Source organism: Rhagoletis pomonella, unplaced genomic scaffold, assembly GCF_013731165.1.
Source record: "Rhagoletis pomonella isolate Grant_MI unplaced genomic scaffold, Rhpom_1.0 Rhpom_scaffold_00007, whole genome shotgun sequence".
Classification (NCBI taxonomy): Eukaryota; Metazoa; Arthropoda; class Insecta; order Diptera; family Tephritidae; genus Rhagoletis; species Rhagoletis pomonella.
In genome coordinates, this window is record NW_023458561.1 from 69592028 (window position 1) to 69609699 (window position 17672).

General features: G+C 36.8%; 1 protein-coding gene across 1 annotated transcript in view; it reads left to right on the forward strand.

The window, feature by feature from the left end:
- LOC118743452 (GTP-binding protein Di-Ras2) overlaps positions 1–17672 on the forward strand; it is a gene marked incomplete at both ends in the record, with an annotated part of 53874 nt that overhangs the window by 15575 nt on the left and 20627 nt on the right. The window contains 2 exon segments of the mRNA XM_036476127.1: positions 6754–6921; positions 8461–8570. Coding sequence (XP_036332020.1) covers positions 6754–6921; positions 8461–8570 — 278 coding nt within the window.

A 17672-nucleotide genomic window follows, 5' to 3' on the forward strand; every position in this document is an offset into this window, starting at 1 on the left:
AAAAACAGCTTTAACATTTATTTCCATGTTTGCTACCATTTTTGGGTCGTCTAAGACTTTTGGTTCAATGCGGAAGTTCTGAATAATATTCATAATATATTTCATAGTTTTGCAAGCACAATCACGTTTTTAGATGGTGTTCCAATTAAAAAGTAGATTATATTTTGGCTTCATACAAACTAGGTCCACCCTAATATACACATACATACATATATAATACAGACATTCATTTCGAAAAAAAAATGATCTGCTACGATTTTCAGACTTGAAAATTTCGAATCCTGGGACAATTTCCAATAAATCGGCATTCGCAGAATGTTGGTATTCGTGCTTGATGGCAACTGTGATACATATGTATGTATGTATGTACGTGTGTATGTGCCAAATGAACTGCAATGAAAAGATAAGACAAATTAATTTTAAAATTAAATAAGAAACTCAAAAAAAGAAGGCAAAATAGAAACAAAATCAATTCGAAATATTTTATAGTTAAAGCAATGCTCATGATACTGCCATGTGACATGCAAGCAACAAAAACGCGCAATCATAACTTGCGGTTCAACGGAGCGTATGAGCAACATTAAACGCTCGTCGCGACTCGTCGCAAAATGAGCAACGGACACACACTCACATCAACGGTGTTTAAAATGTATGTATGTGCATATTCTGCCGGAAGCGTTGTGGAAGTGGGCGGTAGACGTTAGTTATGCGAGAAATTATTTAGGACGACGAGTACATAATTTTCGAATTCTAAAGAAAAGGCAAAAAATGAGCAAATACTTCCACTACGAAAATTTGTATGGGATGTTAGTGATGCCAACCAAGGGCAGAGCAGGGAATTCCCCGATTTTGGTGGAATTTGAAGTTCTCTGCGAAATCGGGGAATGACTTCAAATTTTGGGGAAATTGAAAGCCATTACAACTTTCCATAATCTCCCCATGCAACCGAGTGGGTATTAAAGAATGTGCTACTGTACAAAATACACCAATCGTGTGACACTGCCTTAAGGAATAATCCATTTAAGCCCGATATATATGATAAGTAGGTATGCTTTACGAAATATAGCCAGAAGTATTAGTTTTACTTAAAAATGCTATCCTTATTATCTCAATATAATTAATGGTATTTGTTGTTATTTTTTGAATATAATGAGAATAAAGTGCATTAAGTAGTAAAAGTTATCTAAGGGGAATATCATTGGAAATAGGGTAATTTCTAAGGAATTCGGGCGAATCAGCCTTAATCGAGTTGGCATCCCTGATGGAACTGCTCATTTGGATAGCTCGTTTAAGCACCCGCCGATGAAAATTTTAACATGGATTTGCCGGCCGAACAAGTGCTTAGACATCTACATATGTATGTATGTATGTATGTATGTATGTTCATACTCGCATTCAAATAAGGATGTCAACGCGCGTGTAAATATGTGCCTGTCTGTCGGTCGGTTGTGTCACTTATACTGTCTCGCCTGCTTAGAAATGTTTTTGGCACGTGATTCATCCGTTCCACACACCATCTTGTCTGCGCACTGGTGTGTGTGTAAATAGTTTTACGGGTAACTGAAATTAAATGACAAAATTCTATGCGGTTCTTTGTATTACCCGCTGTTGTGCTTCCCTACAAAACACTTAAGCGACCCAAATGGCTGTTTTAAATTAATTACGAATAATATTCATTATGAATGCCTACAAAAAGCTCATTAAAACCATAAATAACCAGAGCTGGAGTGACTTCTGTCCCTTTTTTTAGTATTCACTATTCTACTACTACTACTACTACTACTACTACTACTACTACTACTACTACTTTGGTAACTAAAATTCGCAGAATATACAATTTGTGTTTGTATTCGGAAATAAGAGCCTAGACCGCCTTCATGTTTTAGACTTTTACGATTTTCACCATTTGAAATGTTATTTTCTGTGAGCGAATATATGTAAGTGGCAGAGATCGCCAAAAACAGCTGGGCTGATTAATATTGTCGTTACGTCGTCTGTTTAGTAACTTAACGGAACATAAGCTATTTGTCATGACAACGGAATTTATTTGTCACATACATACTATGTATGTATTTGTGTTTGTAGTTGTCTTTCGAGTTTATATGTATACATATTAGTTGTTATTAGTTAGCTTGTTACGGCAATTACAACGGAAATTTGAGAATTTGATTAACTATGATTGACAACTGACAAAATGACTGGCGTTGATGGTTGTACATAAAACTTTAGTAATAATTAGCACCTTAAATAACTATATAGCGCATCTTGTGGTGGCAAGTCAACTGCTGAATCATTTGCAGGCGTTTCAGCACCTCTCCAAATAGACATTGACCACGAAGAGTGGTACATCATTACAGGACATGATCATAGGAATCGCGGAGTAAATACAAAGCATGTGTAAAAGAGCCTTTAAAAGCTCCGTGCTTTTTCCGTTCATTGAACTATGTGTCAAAGGAAAAGCGATAATCTGATTCCCTATGTCCCGCTTCAGATCTTTTCCTTCCACCGGAAGACTGCTGTGCTATGAGATTGTGTTCTCTTCAGCATTCTTAAACACATATTGTGTTAGGATTTGATTGCATCGAAGACGCTTTTTTGCAACATAATTGCATTGATCTAAACTTGAGGTCTCTAAGCTTCTCCCAAAACACCAAACTCTGTTCGGATGTCCATAATCACATTGCCAGTAATTTCTGTCAACGTAGACAACATTTCGGTCCCAACCAATATCGATCTCCGTGATCTGTCAGTCATAACTTTTGCGTTTCATTCCAATTTGGTCTAAAATTTGGGCATGAAATTGCCAGTCAGCAGCAGGCCATTTGACTTTCTCACCTAAATAGTGCTTTTCAAGATTCGAAAAAAAACCAAATTGGACGGTACTCTATTAACCCGTGGTAGTGCACATGGTAGTGCAGAGTCGAACCAGTCGTAAGCAGAATAGCGAAAAACTACGACAGAGGGCGCCCATAAATCACGCAAATGACTACTTTAGTAACTCCCGGTAGTGCAGAGGGAGCCGATGGTGACTACCGCCTAGGACATTGCCTTGTAAAAGTAATCGATGAAATACGCTTCAAGTAGTCAGTCGGTAACTGACGGAGTTTACCAGGTAGCTACCGATTCATCAGTCCTGTAGTCGCTCTCCCGTACTGCAGGGTATGAACTCCTGTTGTAGTAACGTTTGAACGTGTGTGTGCTTGAATTTGATTAATGATTCGTACAGTGACAAAGACCAAAAAAGAAAAGATTTTCCACATTCACTAACCGAAAACAAAGACAAAAACAAAACCGCTAACAGCAACAATAACAAAAAGTGTCCCCACTCCAATGAGATTAACGCTGGGTGACTGGCGAATCCGGCTGCCTCAGTTGGCGAAGCAAAGGTAGTTATGGTCGGAAATAAGAGGGTAAAGGGAACATTGCAGAACCGCTGCCTGTTGTCCCTGCACGTATGTATGTATGTATGCATGTGTATGTTGCTATAATCTCTTTTTTGTCGCTGAAAGTAATTAATTTGCATATTACCAGCACCCACCCAATATCCGGTGGCAGAACAAAAAACTTTGTTGTAATTATCGTCGCCTGCGGGCCATTAACTACATAGCATGTTACTATTGCCGTTGTTTTTGTTGTTCTCTTTCTTATCGAATAGCCAAAATCCTTACATATGGATTTATGTATATATGTATGTATGTATGTACATATGTGTGTATTTTATTTACATCGATTTTGTAGCTTATAAATTATAGTATTTAAATATGTACATCAATATGCGATAAGACCCATTTCCGGCAACAACCTCAGCGCGCGAGCATCATAGTACGCACACATACATACATATTTGAATGTATGTACCCTGAAGTACGGGGGAGCAACTACAGGACTGCTGAATCGGTAGCTACCTAATAAACACCGTCAATTACCGACCGACTACTTGCAGTGTATTTCATCGATTACTTTTACAAGGCAATGTCCTAGGCGGTAGTCACCATCGGCTCTCTCTGCACTACTGGGAGTTACTAAAGTAGTCACTTGCGTGATTTATGGGTGCCCTCTGTCGTAGTTTTTCGCCCTCTGGTTCGACTCTGCACTACCCTGTGCACTACCACGGGTTAATAGAGTAGCTACTTACCTAGGAGTCGGTGCAGGAGCGGTTCAAAAGTAGCGATTGACTCCAGCAGTACTGGAGGGTATGTACATACTAAGGCATCCAATCCCGGACCGGCGAAGAAGGACGCGTAAACTTATTTACGCGCGGTCGACTATGTTTGCGGGTGCAACAGTATGTAAATTCCCCAAAAAGATTTGGGGGAATGATGCTCAAGTGACAGTCCTTGGCTAAGTATAAATCTATGAGTACGCGTCTTTCTTCGCCTAAGTTTTTCTTAAGCGTCTCTTTTGGTAAATATTTTTATGCGTGTCTAGTGACGATCCCGAATTCCGGTACAAGACGCATTGGTACATACAAAAACATACATTATACTGCATCACTACTCATAGAAAAAAAAATTCGTACTATTTTTCCATTGGAATTATAAAATCTATTATATTTTAAGACGTCCACCTAAATTTTTCGGAAAAATATTAGGATTTAAGTGAGCTGGACCGATTTGAAAATATCTCCAAAAATGGAGTTTTTTTATGAATAAAAATAGTTTCTTAAAGATTTTTTTTTTGAAAAAATCCCCTCAAATGACAAAATGGTTAAGCTGAAAAAATTTACATAAAAATATACAAAAAAATAAAAATTTTGAACGGAATCGTAATATTTAATAAGATTTTTGATGCTGTTTCTTAACTTTTTTTAAAGATTGGTATAAGAAAAACTTGAAAAACTGAACCTAAACTCTTCCGACTTAGACTTAAGAAGTGCCATTGGAACGGTATTTTCCACCATTTTTATTTCTTTGTTAATAAAGTAATTCAAAGTATCTGAGGGGACTTTTTTCAAAAAGTTCTTAAAGAAACCTTTTTTATTCATAAAAAAACGCCATTTTTTGGAGGTATTTTCAAATCGGTCCAGCTCACTTAAATCATAATATTTTTCCGAAATATTTTGGTGGACATCTTAAAATATAATAAATTTTGTAATCCCGGCGGAAAAACTGCAACTTTTTTTTTGGTGATGCAGTCTAATATACATACATATATGTATATATGCAGGGATGAGGTCAGCGTATGACCTTTGTTGATGTTTGTCACCACCCTCGCCTAAAGCTAATGGCCAGAGTGGTTGTTTTTAAACATTTTATAGCAAATATAAATCGAGTGCTTAAATAAATGCATTTTTTAACTAAACCGAATGACGATTTTATGATGCACGACAAAATAACAGCGCAATAAAATAAAACAATTTCAGATCTAAAAGCTTGAAGCAACAATTTTGAAAGCATATTTTCCTCTATCGAATGTCAGCGCCACTCTCAGCTGGCTTTTGGTTTTGCTGCACAATTGCCTCGCAATAAATTTCAATTTTCAATGCTCACCATTCACTTCCAACTTTCAACCGGTGTATACATATACATATGTATGTACGAGTACCTATGTAATTATGCATTCTTAGTAAATACCTACATACATACATACATATTTATATAAATAAATAAGCTGGTTGAAATATGTATGTGATGGCAATCAATACCTTTTTGTGGCATTTAAATTCTTAGAATGTCGGCATAATTGCAATTAGTTGCTCGTAATTGTTATTAATTGCAAATTTTCCAAGGGCTCAGGTCTCGCTCATGCACAGATGCAATAAAAATGCATTAGCACATAGCTTGTGGAACAAATAGACAAACAAACAAACCAATGTTGAGCCGAGCCGTGGTGACTTGAATTGTTGAATTGCTGGTAAGTGAACTTTCCATTCGTTTGCAGGGAAATTGAAATGGAAATCACTTGGCCTTTGAAATACATAGTTAGTTTTTATGCAAGTAGCTTCATTTCGCATTGTGAGTGAACAAAATAATAAAAGAAAATTTGCAAATTCAATAACGTGCATATGTTCGTTCATCTGAAAGGCAATGCAATAAACTGCTTATAGCGAAACAATAATTGGCATGTTTAGAATTCTTTGCAGAGTCCAAGAGATTGCTCATACGCCACGTGCGACGTAATTTTTTTTTTTTTTTACTCTCTTTGCTTGCATCGATTTAAATACATAAATAAATTGAAAATTATGTCAAAATTTGTATAAAAGGAAGGAAAGATGAATTTTGTAAACAAGTTGTGCAACAAAATCAGGAAAACTGCGTAAATTTTTCAAGCGGCCAAGTGCCAAATTTAAAAATGAGTTTAAAAAGTTGCCAACATGCTAACGCTCTCAATTTACTCATAACAAGTAATCAAAAAAAAAAAATTTAAGACAAGCTTTTATTAGGGGCATAAAAATGAAAAATCCGTCCCCGCATCACCTAATGGCTAAATTTCTTTTTGGTGTTATTTCTTTAAATTTAAGTAATACTGGTTCGAAAACTACAGATTAGAGATATCAAAAAATTTAAAATCTTTCATTTTCGTTTCAGTTTCAGTGTATTTTTTTCTGATCAAAATCAAAGGTAGTCTCGACCCATTTGGGAAAAGCTATAGGACGAAAAAAAAACGTTAAAAAAAACTTTATTAATTTTTTTTTTTTTGTAAGCTCTTTGTAATTTTTCTCACGTCATCTTTTTTATTTTTAATAGATACTAAATAAATATTCCCAAAATAAAAATAATCACTGCTTCTTTTCAATTCAATTCATATTTCCAGGTTGACATCTTAGACACATCCGGCGATATGCAATTTCCCGCCATGCGACGTCTGTCCATTGCCACCGCCCATGCGTTCATGCTGGTCTATGCGTCAACATCGGCGGCAAGTTTTCAATGTGTCAAACAGTGTTTCGAAGAGATACGCGAACAGCGCGCAGACTATCAGGTAAGTACTTAAGTTGGACAACAACCAAATAAAAAATTAGAATTTTGCAAAGCGACAAAGAAGTGGGGGGGAAAATAAATCATACGGCAAGCCAAATAGTTCTATAAATATTACCAATTTACAGTTCCGCTAATTTAGAAGCTTACAAATTTGGAGTTTTGTTTTATATTAGCAAAGTTTATCAAGCTGCTTGAGTAAATAGATACATTCTCATAGTTTTACACAAAGGCTAACTAACAGAATTCGTTTTTACAAAATTTACCCCAATTTAATGCCAAAAACATTTTCTGTTAAAAAGTTTAAATATTTATGCTCCATGCGCAACAAAAATTCCAACTTTTTTATGCTTGTTACATACATACATTTCGTTAACCTAACATCTCATATCGTCGCTGAAATGCAAAAAAGCCGTAACTGAATAAAATTACTTATAATAATAATGTAATATAAATAGTTACAACTTTTTGTATTTCAGCGACGGTATGAGATAGGGCCTTTCTATATGTATGAACTTGCATTCTTCCAATTAAATTTCGCAAATATTTTACATTTCCATAACAGAAATTAATTAAAAATTGCAAGTAAATAATACAATTTCACACAAAAGCATTTGGGGTGTGGAAAAGTCATTTTATTTTCAATATTAACCCGTCAATGGCAAAAATCCCTAACTAAATTGGAATTGCATAGTGTAAAACATGTACATACATATGTATGTATATGCTATAGCCAATTCAGAGTACGATCATTTCTGTTTGATGGGCGTGTCAATTGGTGATAAGCAAAACAATTTGTCAACTACTTGGAGAGTAATGTGACATACGCAACAAATAAAATCAGAGAATAAAATATAACAGAAATGAGAAAAAACGGAAGGTCTTCTCTACAATATCACAAATATTAAATCCCAGCGAGAAATTCGCTGCAGAAAATTCTAAATCATAATTTTGCTTTGATTAAAAATGTACTGAAAAGTACTGATTTTCTTAGCATGAAAAAGTCTAACGTACTGATTTCGCGCATAAAAAATCTGGCAACCCTAACTTTAACCCACTGTAAAAAATATTTGATGACGTTGATCGAAAATTCCTCTGGGGTTTGACTACCACGCATGAATATTACCTTTTAATAAGTATAACCTTTGAGGCCCTAAAACGGCTGTTCCACAGTGTAAGTAACAAAATTAAAAAATTTAAGTCTAGTGAATTTTTTCTTGGTTCGAGTGGGATTGGAAGCTTCAAATAATGCACTGCTGGCGTGACGTATGTATTCCTTGATCTTGAAAGGTAGGAGGAGGAAAAGTGTCTAAGATTGATGCAAAAAAAAAAAATAGAATACTTACTTAAAATTAAAATTACTTTACTATACCTTCAATGTTTTGTTTTTGTGATTTCTTATTGCCAGCTTTTCCATTTGGTTGTATGAAATTGTATCCTTCCTGATACACACATAATATATACATACTCACATAAACACTATTGTCCATTGATTTGAACGTTTCCTTCTCTTTTTCATTTCATACATAACTTCCTCTCCAAGGACATTCCTATTGTAATCGTCGGCAATAAATCCGATTTGGCCAATACACACAGGGAGGTTAGGCTGGAAGAAGTCACAGACTGGGTGTACTGCGAATTGCCACGATTAAGGTGAGTTCAAAAAAAATAAAAACAAAATACTTATGTATAAATACACATACATACATACCTGTTCACATTTAAACTATTTCCTGTTGTTATACACTCTCTCATACACGCTCGGGATTTGGCTCTGGGTATTCTGTATGATTTATGAACTAAATAAACTGCATTGTTTCCGAGGGTTTCTACTTATGTATGCAAACATCTATGTACATACATATGTTCGTACTCATGAATTTGAGTGGAAGGCTAGTGATTTGCTGCCACTAAAAAAAAAAAAAAAACATCCAAATAACGTCGATATTGGCATCGGCAATTGGCTGGGACAAAAATATGCAAATTGACGAAATAAATATGTTTCAGCTGAGAACAGTCAATTTGCTGTGTTAAGTGTTACGATTTGAGAATACCAAAGAAGTATGGAAATCATACACTGAGGAAAAAAATTTTAGAATTAAAAAAAAACGTGCTAAATTACAAAAACACAAATTGTATATGAAAGAGCACCACCCCAACTCGTTTTAAATTTGAGTATGTCTGTTATAAAATATGTCGTTGTGAAGCGCACAGATGCTTTTTCGTAACTAAGGAGAAAAATAATTATATTTTATGTTCCGCCGTCTGATGGTAATTGAACTCGGACCCTCTTGCAGGAGTGCTTTTTTGACATTCCCTTTTGTTTATTTAGTGACAGTGACATAAACAGAAGTTGGCTGTGTTTTATTTATGTCAAATTCAACATGCGAAGTTTGCTGCGTTGAAGACAGTGGCAGTGAACTTAAAATTTGGGCCAAACTGAGCAATACTGCCAGCTGCCACTGTTGTATTGTGAGTCGCTTCATTGGACACCACACTTTCTAAAAAACAGCTGATTTCGAAAAGCTGCCACTGCGTTATTGTATTTTGGGCTTAATACGCGGTATTTACTTCAACGCTAAATCCTTTTGTAAGTCTTGCGAAAGTAGTATTTTTTTGATTGGTTGTGTCTAAATTGCGTTTCTCAAAATTACACCACTTCTTTCTTACTCGGAATCAAAACAAATATGAAGAAAATAGTCGTTAAACACATATTTACTTATAAGATACCAAGTTTGCGATATCTCCTACTTTATAATTATACCTTCTGCGGTGAACGGGCTACACAAGCGATATATCTCTTATGATGTTTCGTATGCGAGCGCCCATAGCAGGTGTAGGCGAGCAGTTAGTAAATCTTGTCTCCCAGGCGAACGAATTTACCTGGTAAGAACTTTTAGTTCGAGTGGTCGGAAAAGGTCTGGCTTCTCATCATATTTGGAAATCAGCTTTCATGCCAACACTGGAACTTTAACAGGATCTTAGCCGCACGAAACGCCTATAAATAAGCATACAAAAAGTATGGATTATTCATTAAAAAAGGACAATTGACCTCCATCCGTGAGTCCTACAAATCAGCAGTCATATAAACTCACAGTCTACTGTGGGGAGACAACAAGCTAATCATTGGATTGAACAGATCTGTAGTCCGAGCTTAGGAGGATGACGCCAGCACATTGATGGTTACTTACCATGGAGGTTTCAGAGAAACACATTTATGTAGATGTCGTAGCTAAAGTCATTTTTCAGTGTGCCGAACCTTTTATGATATTGAAAAAGGGGATTCGATTAGTTCTGTTCTTAGTTCGGAACCAAGTTCATTTATGTGACGCAGGTATTTAGGAGGCCACTCTGAGGGAGTGTGATCCTGAAATGAAATTAACTATTCTCCCTCTTAAGTAATCACATATACAGGGTGCGTGTCATGCTGCCATAACGAGACCTATATATAGTATATTAAAATGCGATTCAAAAACAAAAAAGTTTAATGGAGTTAACATAATTAGAAAAAAAAGTGCAATCCCAACAGTTACAACGCGAAGTCAATCAAACAGCGGACGTGTTTAAGAAGGGGAACAAACAGCCCTTGTCACGAACCACAGTTAATCGGATTTCTGGCAGCACACATTTCTCGGTTGGCGGGCAATTGTGTCACCGCCAGCAGCAGCAGTCGCAATTGCGCAATCAGTGCAAAGCAATGCAATTCCTGGCCAGCCTGTGTAATGCAATGTAATTATTGTAGCAAATCGAAAATAGCGGTTTCGCCCCCGCCTCCGCCCTCCACCTACTTAGTACCATCAGCGGAGGTGGAGGAGGGTGCCACTCATTTTACTCATGTAAATACCGCGGAGCAGAGGGTGCCACTCATTTTACCCATGTAAATACCAGCAAACACGCAACAATTTGATGGGCCAGCAAGTAAACAAACAATCAGCAGCAATGACTGCGACGATTTAGAACAAATGGAATAAATAGAAATGCGGCAAGGCAGAGGAAGCAATGCGCAGATGGAGCTAAATAAAATTAAAATGCAATCGAAGTGTAAACTAAGGAAGTGCTAAAATAGAGTGGAGTGCAGTAAAAAAAAACAAACAAACGTTGATGAAATCGCTGAAGCGAACAACCGCAAAAGACATTATTTAAGTTGCTGTAGCTCGCCGAGTGAATGTGTGGAGACTGTAAAGGTATGTAATTGTCGACGGGTAAAGGTGAGGACGCTCGATCTACGGCACGGTGTTGTGTTGCAACTGGCATGTAATGAGAAAATTGCACGCCATATGGAAATTTTTGAAATTTTTTCCTGCAAGCATCAACGTCAAAAGTCTTTTATACTAACTACACACTCAGCCAAGAATGAATGTCGCTATAAATGACTTACCATTTAAATAGCGATCGTAGCGATTGCTAAGAACCCGTACATATGTATATCTATGTATGTTTGTATGTAAAAAGGAAACGAAAAGAGGTAAAATGTCTTACCTTTTCACGTCGCTTGAGGATATTAAGACATCCTCCATCCATCCATCGCGACACAGGCTGTGGATGGCACATTATCATAAGGATCCTCAGACAGACCTCAGTACTCTTTCGAGATCAAATTTCGAAGCTAAAAAGAGTTAAATAGGGCGTCGCAAAGGGTGTTGCTCTCTCCTCTCTCTACAGTTTAACTTCTACATTTCAAAAATTACTCAGGCGCCGGCGGGAGTTTCAGGGATCTCATAAGCCAACCACCGCTCGATCTTGGCATTCGAAAATGTTATTAATTAGTTATGTTTTATGGTATTCGCATAGCTTGCCTTACGCTGTACGGAGCTTAACGCTTTCGTGTGGACCCTTTTACCACCTGGAAGAATGCGAGAAAGCGCAATTGTGTACTCACGTCGGCGACGCACCAAAACAAAGGGTTCATAATTCGACAATTTAGCGGTGTCTTTGATCGGGGGAACATTGTTTTGTGCCCAGAAGAAATTTATGCTCGGCTACTAGCGGAGGGAAACCCCGAACACCTCCTACAGATGTCAGAGGAAGGGATGGCAAACAAAATAATCCATTAATTAATCATCCGCGAGTTGCCAATTCGTTGCCATTGACAATTGTTGCCTATTTCTCATGTTTTGCGTGGTGGGTAATGATTAATAAAAAAATGTAAAAACAAACAAATTCTGAAAAAATGTTTGTTCTGCTCCATTCAGAAATGGTGAATTTTTCGCCATTTTTTCGTAATTAACTCAAAATTTTGAGGATGAACGAGTCAAACAGACCTCAGGTTCGGATTCACCGGGTCGGAATACATGTCGGTAGATGGGCCTGGTTAGAAGGAAACACCTCTAATTTTGTACCGGTGTTGTTATTATTCTCCCTATCCCTCCACTACAAAATATTTGAACTTCTTTTACCAGAACATAGGGTAAATTATAATTAAAAAATTATGTAACTTTTTCTTAAAACTCTCCGTTACTTTACATTCGTAGAATTCTTCTTCAAAAAAGGCTCAGGCTTCAATTTAAAATTACAATTCCAGGCTTTTTGTTAATTGCAGTCAAGACGGCATTTTAGAAAAAAAAAACATACACTGCCGTAACAAAGTATTGGCACAGCAAATTTTTCACAATATATGCAACAATTTTTATTCTAATATTTTTCCGCCAATTTTGTTTGAAAATATTCAACAACAAAAACATAAAAATATAATTCCTAAACTTTGTGCAAAAAATTCAAGAAATTTTCATAAAAATTTTCAACTTTTTAAACAGATTTTTTAGAATTTTTTTGAGTATGCAGTTTTGCTGCCCATTTAATTCTAGTAAAAAAAAATGCAAGTTCGGAGTTTGTCACAAACCGTGTTGATTTTTGAGAATTTTTTTATTGAAGGTGTTTTGCATTTTTTCCATACAAAGTATTTTCGAAACAAATTTTTTGTATGGAAGAGACCCAGCTACTTAAAACCTGCACTTTATTACAATAAAATTGATTGGGCTACAAATCTGCATACTCAAAAAAATTCTAAAAAATCTGATTAAAAAGTTGAAAATTTTCATGAAAATTTGCTGAATTTTCGAGAGTTTTACACAAAGTTTAGGAATTATATTTTTATGTTTTTTTTTTTTTTTGTTGTAGAATGAACCATATTTTTATACGAAATTAGCGGAAAAATATTAGAATGAAAGTTGTTGCATATATTGTGATAAATTTGCTGTGCCAATACTTTGTTCCGGCAGTGTACTTTAAAATTCATAAACAAGTTCTTACTATCAATGCGATATTTCAAATTTTTCGGGATATCAATTTTTCGGACCTCAAAAACACCGGTATAACTGGTACGTATGCTAGCGACCGCATTTGAATATTCCAAATATGTCAAATGGCATACATATTTATAGTATTGCGCCCATCCACCTTACTCTAATTTCCACACACACATGTACACACATAAGTATTTGTATCGATTTTTCTGTGCAAATTTCGTTTACCCACTTATGAACATACTTACGTACCTACTTACTTCTGTACAAAAACCGTAAGTATACAGCTGCTGACTGACTTTTGAGACAGCGCTACTCGTGTGCCTGCTTCATCCTAAATTGCCTTTGCCACACTTTATTGCTTGTATTTTCTGTGATTTTTCTATTCACACTTGTCAAGCAGCATGCACGAGCGGTTCACTCACTTTTTAGGACGTTTGTAAACGTATTGCATACATACATACATGCATACATACATACATACATGTATGCAGACGCGGGCCATTGGTGTCGCCCCTAGGTGGATTCTTTTTTTTTTATATTCCGTGCCATTGACAGTGACAAATCGTCCTTGGCCCCGTCGGAGTGTGAGCGCTTTGAGTCTACGCCACCAGCGCCTTGAGTCTTTCATTTCACTTTTCAAAATTGAAAAGTCCTTTCTAGTAAAAAGTTAGCTTTTAACACAAGATTTCTGAATTTCTGTTCGGTTTTGCCTAGCAATGGTGGTAGAGGTAGTCATTGACGGATTAGCAGGGCAATATAAGGGCCTGAGCTTTGGGAAGAATTCGAAGGGCAGATCAGTGGAATCTGCATTACATTTAAATGTTTAAGTTATAGAGCATCGTTTTATGAAGGAAAGCTTCTTGCTACCCACGAGAGAGCTTATATGTAAGTCCTGTCCCTTCGCGCTTTAGGGCAAATTTTCCTCCGTATTTGGATAAAAAGGTGGGGCTTAAGCAGTTGCCTAATGCACTTTGTCCCAAACAGAATAGAAGCTGCCTTTTAGCCGCGCTCGGTGTCATTCTATGATGCGCAGGCTATTTAACAAATTAAGCACGTTGGAGAGAGCCATGTTCCAAATTTTGGATGGAGAAGATAATCGTTCCCCAAGGTGTATCAGTCTACGTTTCGTGATACGTGGACCGTCACAAATAATATGCTCCGACGATGTACAGAAGAGTTTTACAACTGTCCATAAGCCTTTATGTCGCTGCCGGACTATCCGACATAATATTTATTCGCGCCCCTTCTGTTCTTCTCCGAAGACATTATCGAACACAGACATGGATTGCCAAGACTTCCGCCTGGAATATGGTTGGGTATGTGCGCATTGGCAGACTTTTTTTGGAATCTTGGTCCAAGCCCGCCAGCCCCAGTACTCCCGTCGTCCTGTCGTCCCGTCGACCCTTTGTATAGCACTCTGAAAAAGAAAATTTCAAAGAACGAAACCCATCCATTAAAGAGGGAATAGTCCAAACTTTAAGAAAAGTTGCCCTTCCCCTCTCTGATCTCTCTACAGACTTCTGGGACCTATTTGAAAATGTGGTAAAATTAGCATTTTGTCAGAAAAAATGTAAACTCGGGTTTCGCCATCCACAGCATTTTTGCGCAGAACACCTTTCCGCGTTGGAGGCCTTAGGCTGCGCTTAGAAAAAATAACCCTCATTCAACTCCGCCAGCTACGCCATCGACAGTATTTTGAAAAGTGAAATTAGGCCGCCGAAGAAATAAGAAAGCGGCCAATAGAGACGACTGGGCTGAACGCCTATTAGGACGAGTTTACGTATGATTAACGGTACGAGCATTTTCTCTAAACCTATTTGAAACACGCATTGTGAGGCCCAATAAAATAGTGATAGTAGATTTTCCTTTCGAAAACCCGGGGTTCATAAAGTTCTACATGTCTAAATTTTGCTATGGTTTTCGCGTAACAAAGGATGAACCCGTTAAATATGTTGCATGCAACATGTATACATGTATTTGGAAATACAGGGTGTTCCTTGCTCAGCATCCTTAAAGGCTGGTCGGTCAAAAATCCTCACTAACGGTCGGTCCTTTGCGACACCATTTTACCGGAGTTTTCACTAGCAGTCCTTGCTTTAAGTTCAGTTCCTGGCAAATAGTAAATATCTGGAAGTAGACTAGGCTCAGCTTGAACTTGTCAAAGTTGTACGACCCATTTTATCGTTTAAAACACCCCTTACACATATGCATATATATGTACATAAAACAGTTAAAATATTTTCGCTACGCTACACCTATCGGATGGGACAAAAATTGCCCCTTTAGTCGCACAACGGCAACACTGTATGTACTAAGAACATACTTGCATATTTAGATATATTTTTAACTTTATAAGTATGTACATAATAACAAACGCATTCTCGCACAAACTTGCTCGCTGCATAAACATGTTCAACAACAACAAAAAAAAAAACAAAGCAACAAAATGCAATTTGCCACAAAAGCTGTTCAAGCTTTTAATTCTCAACTTTCCCCAGGGTGCTTGGTGGTCGCCATCGTCAAAGTTAATGGTCGTGGCCGAAAGGGCGGGCGGGCAGGCGCGGTCGATGGTAGGTAGTTGGCGAATGTTTGTGTCAATGGCACAAATTTACAATACAAATATTTTTGGCGCAAATTGCCGCTTTTAAACGATCGCTTTGCGTGCAGCGTCCTTGCATATTTGTGTTCGCGGCGGTGCGCACGGTACCTGCGATTGGGTGTGTGTGTGTGTGTGTTTGGGGCATGTGTGTAAGCGATATTTGTTATGCGGCAGTGATGACATGGCACCGCAAGCACCAATTCAAGCTGCATAACAACAGTTATCATGTTACGTATTTAAATAAATAAAAACGCTGTGGCAGACAACGACGGAACAAAGGTACAAAGTGTGCAAACATTAGCACATGTGTATGTACCTACACATTCAATACACATACATACATACATACATATGTACACATGTACAGTAAAACTAGATCACAAATGCTTTTTAACACAAGTGTTGCATTTGTTGCACGTGCCACACGCCATGTTATTTAATCGCTACAACCCGCCTTTAAATCGTCGATGTTTGTTGGTGTTGTAATTGCATTTATTTATTGGAGTTTCACCAACATACGCACATGCACCAATAGCAATCTCAACATGCATACATGCATGCATGCATACATACATACATATATGTATATGTTCCCATGTATCAGGGTTGAAAAATGGAAATTTGAGATTGTACCTAATATCATAAAATAAATGTACCTAAATGAGACAGATTGTACCTAAGAAAGTTACATACATCATTCATTTGTAGTTTTTTTTTTATAAATGTTATTTAAAACATGTATACAAAAGATGGATGTTTTTTTTTTTTTTTAACTGAGCCTATATCTATAGACTACATATAATCTAATGGGAATCGGAGAAGCGTTGTTTTTGTCTAATTATGGCTACTGAAAAATATTGGCGAAAAAGACAAAAAAAACACACTTTGCGAAGTATACTTCTTTATCCAGCTTTTTATAAAACAACAGGAAAAGTCTGCTTATTTATCCTATTCCTTTTGATAGGTGCAGCAAGTCTAGAGAAAATAATCAAATTGCAGGAAGTAACTTCAAAAGCATTTTAAATATATTTCCAGAAATCAAAAAGCGAATATGGGTCAAATAGCTATAGTTCTCATCTAAAGAAAATGTGAAATTTGAAAACATTCTAGACACTGGACTGTATGTGTGAATAAAGGCTGGTTTTCATTATGTCATATTTTGACAACAAAATTTGTCGCCATATTTTGACACAACTTTCTTTTCTTTATCCCTACCTTTATCGATGATATTATGGGCCAAAAACTTACAAAAAATAGCCGCTTTAGCAGCGGATGTACACGCCTGAAGGCCTATTCTGATCTAAATCAATCAAAAGACCATCTTTTAGTCCCATTTGACAAGTTGTTTTCACTCATTTGACCGCAAATGCCATTGAATTTGACTTAGTGAAAATAACCGTTAAAATTTATAGAAAAAAATACGAATTTGAGGATAGCTAAGCAAAGTGTTAATTTTTCGTAGTGGCTGCTCTAAATGCAATGTAAAATATTTAAGATAGTACATAATATGACTTTTTTAATTTTTAGATTCTTCCTTTTGACCACTTTTCTTTAGAATTGTTTATTCTTCAAAATGAAAGCAAAGTAAATATACTAGCACGGCAAAATCTAGTGTCTGTACCTAATGTACCTTTATGTCATGAAACGTCGAAAAACGGTACAATTGTACCTACTTTTTCATCCCTGCCATGTATGTATGGGGGGCAAATGCATTTGTAAACGCCAAGGTGACTAGGTACATAGACTTGAATTAGCACTTGTCGGTCGTCGCTGGTGATACAGCAACAAACTTACAAAATCGCACATGGCTAAGTATTTGTTATAAACACCGGTGCGCAAAAAGTAAAAAAAAAAAGTGATTTGTTACAGTTTGTAGTTGCAACTCAACCTCATCTAAGTCATGGTGGCAAC